The sequence below is a fragment of the Elephantulus edwardii genome, unplaced genomic scaffold (assembly GCF_000299155.1).
Source record: "Elephantulus edwardii isolate Elephantulus edwardi_28Jun2011 unplaced genomic scaffold, EleEdw1.0 scaffold00493, whole genome shotgun sequence".
NCBI classification, from domain to species: Eukaryota; Metazoa; Chordata; class Mammalia; order Macroscelidea; family Macroscelididae; genus Elephantulus; species Elephantulus edwardii.
The window spans coordinates 461,493-467,585 of NW_006400243.1; the positions used below are offsets into that span (position 1 = coordinate 461,493).

A 6,093-nucleotide genomic window follows, 5' to 3' on the forward strand; every position below is an offset into this window, starting at 1 on the left:
AAAAACCAAATGAGAGACTTGGAGGGAGAAAGGAATGAACAATGTTTTCAGCTCCTCCGTGGAAAGTTGGCTTTCTGGGAGTGACTGAAGAGAAACACTTATCAAGGATTGAAATCCTGTGCTATACAGAATAATTCAGGAGGAAATGTAAATAATTGGGTGCTCAGAAGATTATTAAGTTTGTAGTGATCAATCAGAACATGTCAAGAGTAATAAGGGTCAGAGAAGATGTTTTTCAGCCAAATAATTTTTTGTAGTTGAAATATAATTAATATTTTTAATAATGTCCAAAGTTAATAAATTTATGTGATTATTGGTGGTAGACTTCTAAAATTGTTGTTGACAATGTTTGAACGGAAGCCTGAAAGGGTGATTTTTGGCCACTGTCACCCTCAGTTCCATGCCGTGTGTACCTCTCAGTGATTACTTTAAATTAACCTGTGAGGGACACGTCTCATTGCCTTGGCCAAAACCTACATTAGTTAGAAGTAAGTTTCAGGTCCTGCCCACACACAAGATCAGAAGAATTTTTAAAAAAAAGTCATGACTATCAAGAGACTAGAATCATTGCTGGCTATTTTGGAGTCAGCCCATTACATCAGGTAAGACTTGATTCCTCCAATCACACAGGGATTACTGGTGACCTAGTTGTAAGGAGTTGCCCTGGCAACTCAAAGGCACATGGTTTGAATCCTCTACAGGGGAAAGATGGGTAGTCTTCTCTTGTGTAATTAACTACCTCTGAAAATCCACTGGAGAGTCAGCTGTGAGTCTGTTCGGACTTGACGGTCCACCATAACAAAGACATATATAACCAAACTCCTAAAATCCATCTCACTGTTGTCATGTTGCTTTCAGCTCATAGTGACCCTGTGGGACCCAATGGGAAATCCTACCTCATAGGATTTCTGAGGCTTTAAATCTTTATAACAGAGTGCTTTGTCTTTCTCCTGCAGAGTGGCTGGTGGGTTCCAACTGTTAACCTTTTGTTTAGCAGCCCAATTTTTAACCCACTGCACCACAAACTAAATTGCACACAACATCACAAAACGTATTTTAGGAAATTTGAGATGCAGTCCTTGACGTAACAACTCATAAAAAGTATGCAGTGGCCTAGGAAATACACATACTCAAGAAAAACTAGAAATTCGAGAGTTGGAAGATGGAATAAGGCAGTAGCTGATTCCTAAAACACACACAGTAGCCAGAAGTGCTTCCTATAATAGTAGAGGCAGTTAGCACGGTTGACTCTTTTCAAGAGTCAAATGTAGTATTATAAGATTTGGGTGAGAAAACAATTACAACTTTAAGTGAATAACATCTTTTAAATGAGAATGGAAAGGACATTAGAAGTGGCATTGTTGTTATTGTGGATCTTCAAGTCAGAACAGGCTCACAGCTGGCTCTCCAGTGGGTTTTCAGAGATGGTTACTTACATGGGAGGAGGCTGCCCATCTTTCTTCCATAGAGCAGCCAGTGGATTCAAACCATATGCCTTTGGGTTGCCATTGCAACTTCTTACCACTTTTTCTACTTGCATTGAGTGACGTTATACTCATGATGACTTCATGTGGCAGAGTAGAACTGTGCTCTGTGGGGTGTCTGTGGCCTAGTGGATTATCCTACTTTTCTTTCTGAGATGCTGTTGGTGGACTTGAACCACCCACCTTACTGTTAACAACTAAAAGTGTTAACTATTTACATGACTGTGGGACTCCAGAGGACTGTATTTGTTGTTGGGTGATGTCAATTCATTCCTGACTCATAGTAGACAGAGGGGGAAGTCCCCAAGGGATTTTCTTGGCTATAATTTTTATGGAGGCAGATTATTAGGACTTTCTCCCATGAAGCCATTGGGTGAGTTGAATCACCAGCTTTTACGTTAACATCTGAGCTCTAAGAAGTGAGAACAAGTTACCTGCTTTAGTAATAAAGTGACAGAAAATGACAAGTTACATAAACAAGACCTCAGTACAGTGATGGGATCCAAAGAAGCAGGAGAAACCAACCGTCAAGCTCCATGAAGCTTTACTTGTTCCAGGAAGTGGTCTTTTCTGCAGGATATGCTATTGTAAGGGGCCCTTGAGCCATTTCTGACTTGTGCTGACACCACGTGATAGAACAGAATGGCTCCATAGTGTGTGCTGGCTGCATTCTTTGGGAGGAAGGAGCCATGATTGTGCAATGGTTAAAATGCTTAGGTACTAACCAAAAGGCCAGGAGTTTGAACCCACCAGATACATTCATAATGCAAAGATGTGGTGGTCTCCATCTATAAAGCTTCACAGCCTTTTTCTGTTCGCTTGCTAAGGATCAGAATGCAGTCATTGGCAATGGGTCTTTCAGTCTCTACAGGAGTTGATCTCCAGGTCTGTTTCCTCCCACAGGACCCCTAGATGGGCTTGAACCACTAACGTTTCCCTTAGTAGTTGATCTCTTAACCATTGTGCCACCAGAGCTTCTGGCAGGGGCCTCGAGTTGATATGTGAAAAGAGTCTGTCATTCTCTTCTAGGAAACTTGCCAAGTCCACGCTGGTCCTGGTGCTGGTGTTTGGCGTGCATTACATCGTGTTTGTGTGCCTGCCCCACTCCTTCACAGGCCTGGGCTGGGAGATCCGCATGCACTGCGAGCTCTTCTTCAACTCCTTCCAGGTACAGGGCGCCCTCGAGGCACTTTTCCTCCCCTTCTCTGGCGTTGAAGCCCCAGGCTGGAGGAGGGCCTTGACAAGCTGTTGGCTCACTGTTCTGACCACTGCAGGGCCAGCAAGCCAGGATGGTGACACAGGAAGGCATGCTGATATAAAATATATAATACCTCTTGTGTGTTTGGAAGAGAAATGAAGGTGGAAGGAGTGGAAGGACTGGGAGAGAAAAATGAATGCAGGTCAGCAGAGGGAGAGGGTGCCTGTAGCCTTTGCGTCACTTTTCTTACCTGGTCCATTAGGAACATTCCCTAAGCTCTTGATTTGTCATATGCCACCACCCCTAAATCTATTCCCTATACACTGACGAATCCTAAAAAGATGAGTTTCATCATGGTACTACTAGAAAGAAAAGATGTTTCTCATGAACTCGATAAAACCCAAACACTATTTCCAGTTTACACCATCCTCTCACCCCATGCTTCCTGACCCCACACTAAGTCCCAGCCCCACTGGTAGTCTTTCTGTTCCTCACAGAGGCCAGGCTCATTTCCACCTCAGGAACTGGGGCTGGACCTTCTGCCTGTGGTGTTCTTCCCACTGATGCTCACCTGGCTACTTTTTTCTTGTCATTCCAACCATCCCATCTGCCCCCTCCTCAGAGAATGCCCAGTAGACTGAGGCTCCCATCGAATATTGCCACTGTTCTTCTCCATGCCACTTACTTTAAATTACCTGCATAGCCCTGAGCAGCTTAACCTTTTCCTTGCACCAGTATCTGCTATGTTTCATCTGGCTCTCTTCCTTCTAGACTGTAAGCACCAAGAGAGCAGGGACCTTGCCTGTTGTAGTTAATTGATGGTTCCTGGGAGGCTGCTCCTTTCAATAGAGAATTTTAAAGGAATGGCATCATTGCTTCTTTACATTCTTACCATGGGATCCTCTACACCAGGTGTTCCTAGGACTCACAGACAAATACCTTTTAACAGCCAATTTGGGATTACTGCATGGTTGTTATGTTAGTTTTATGTTGAGTGGCAACATAAATAAAACTAACATAATAGAAATCTCCCTGACCCCAAGGGAAGGTAGAAAAAAATGTAATACAAATGTAAGAATTTGAAAACCTTAGGAAAGAGTAATTTTTGTCATTTTTTTAAAAGGAGTAATGATGAAATAGTCTTCAGCTTACACCTTTTATTATAAGACACTTTGAGCTAGGAGCCTCATGGATTGTCAGCTGGGCTAAATTTCTGCTTTTATCTTCTCTAGGGCTTCTTTGTGTCTATAATCTACTGCTACTGCAATGGAGAGGTAGGTCCCCAGGAAGCGGAGACCCCAGCTTCAAGCACTTTTTAATGTTAACTCACTTGCAAACAGCTGCTACAAACCCATTTGCTGGGATGCAAAGTGTGAACTGGGAAGGATATTGAACTTCACCATACAGTCCACATTTAAAACTTGTATTCAATTTCAAGTTGTATACAAACTCAAGTTTCCTTGGCCCAAACCCATTAATTAGGACATTTTGCTATGGTCGTTTTTAGAACTATAAGCTCTCATGCACAGCCCCTTTCTCCAGCTGGGGGCATGTCTGCTTCTATGATGCTGAACAACGAAGTTTCCAGACTAAGATTAAGATAAAAAGATCCCAACAGTGCCTTCTGCAGCTGAGCATGGGCACAGTGCAGGGCTGGGCGACGTTTTGTTGCATGTGGGCATGTGTATGTATATGGTCATGAGTCAAAACATTTAGCAATGACACTTCTCATTGGAGCTGGAGCAACCATCCTTAAAACTGGGCTTCAGGATTTCCTTTATGATTTCTAATACATACTGTGCTTGTTTTGGGGGGGTTTAGGTGCAGTCTGAGGTGAAGAAGTTGTGGAGTCGATGGAATCTCTCCATTGACTGGAAAAGCGCGCCCCCTTGTGGCAGCCACAGGTATGGCTCGGTGTTCACCACCATGACGCACAGCAGCAGCAGCCAGTCGCAGACGGCAGGCAGCACGCGCATGGTGTGCATCTCCAACAAAATGCCCAAGACTGTCAGCAGACAGCCCGACAGCCACGTGACCTTACCTGGCTTCGTCCGGAGTAACTCAGAGCAGGACTGCCTGCCACCCTCCATCCACGAGGACTCCAGAGAAGGTGAAGGGAGCCAGGGAGGTGACATTCCAATGAAAGAGTCTTCTTCTAGACCAATGGACTTTTGCCTGGATGCTGAAGGAAGCAAAGGAGAAACAGAAGATGTTCTCTGAATCACCCGCTGTGGCTTTGAAGGTCTGGGCGATCTGGTTGTATGTGAGAAACTTGGCCCCCAGTCTTGTGCTTGAATCCCTGGGCTGTAAAGTCAAAGTTAAAGTGTACTTTTAAAGTATTCAGACTCTGTAAATTGATTCCTGAAAAAATGCTGAAGCCACAGAAGAGGGAGTGTCAAGGGAGTAGTTTAATTACTTACCTTATTTTGCCATCAGATTCTCTCCCAGTCTGATTTGTGAGCACTTGCTCTGTGATTGTTTGCTTTTTCTGCTACTTTTGGATAGACAACTTTCATCTGCTTGGACTTAGCTTCCTCTCACTAATTCCACCCTCAGTGTGGTAGAGATAACTTGGTATGTGCCATTTTCCTTACAGGGAATTAAAACTTTTTACTTTTTTCACTTTAACAGATGAAGATGGTGAGGCACCAAGGCTGAGTATACGTAAAGTCCCCATGAGTTAGTACAATTCACGACAGCAATAATCACTGTGTTTGTTCTGAAGTAGAGATTCCGTCATGCGGCAGTCATTGCAGCCGAGCCAGAAGTGACTGCTGGCTGACCCTCTAGTGGAGTTTTTCAGGTTATAAATTACATGGGAGAAAATTGCCCATGTTTCTCTTGAGGAGCTGCTGGTGAATTCAAGCTGGAAGAGAGGCCACCTTTGGGTTAATATCTCAACTCTCTATGGATTACACCTCCAGACCTTCCTTAGCAATTGTTAGATGCTGTCGAGTCGAGTTTTACTCCTAGTGACCCTTTGAACAACAGATCTGAATCTCGTTCTATCCTGTGCCATCCTTATCTTCTCAGATACACTTGAGCCTGTTGCTGTAGTCACCATGTCAGTCCACCTTGTTGGGATTTTCTGACCCTCCACCTTTCTAAGTATGATATTTCTTTACAAGGAATGGCCTTTCTTAGAAACATGCCAAAAGCATGTGAGCCGAAGCCTTACCCTTCTTGCCTCCAGGGAGGTGTCTGGCTGCACTTTCCCCAAGACATACCTGTTCTGTTTTTTTGACAGTCCATGGGATATTCAGCACTCTTCTCCAACACGACAGCTCAAAGGCTTCAATTTTTCTTCTGTCATCCTTATTCATTGGCCAGATCTCAGATGTATAGCAAGTGATTGAAAAGATTATGGCATGAACCAGGTGCATCTTAGACTTAAAACTGACATCACTGCTC

General features: G+C 43.8%; 1 protein-coding gene across 2 annotated transcripts in view; it reads left to right on the forward strand.

Moving 5' to 3' along the window:
- Nucleotides 1-4,902, forward strand: part of PTH2R (parathyroid hormone 2 receptor) — a 122,578-nt gene extending 117,676 nt beyond the window's left edge. For both annotated transcript variants that reach the window (XM_006903010.1, XM_006903011.1), the window contains 3 exons: nucleotides 2,514-2,652; nucleotides 3,915-3,956; nucleotides 4,504-4,902. In XM_006903010.1, coding sequence (XP_006903072.1) covers nucleotides 2,514-2,652; nucleotides 3,915-3,956; nucleotides 4,504-4,902 — 580 coding nt within the window. The remainder of the gene's footprint in view (nucleotides 1-2,513; nucleotides 2,653-3,914; nucleotides 3,957-4,503) is intronic.
- Nucleotides 4,903-6,093: the final 1,191 nt, after the last annotated feature.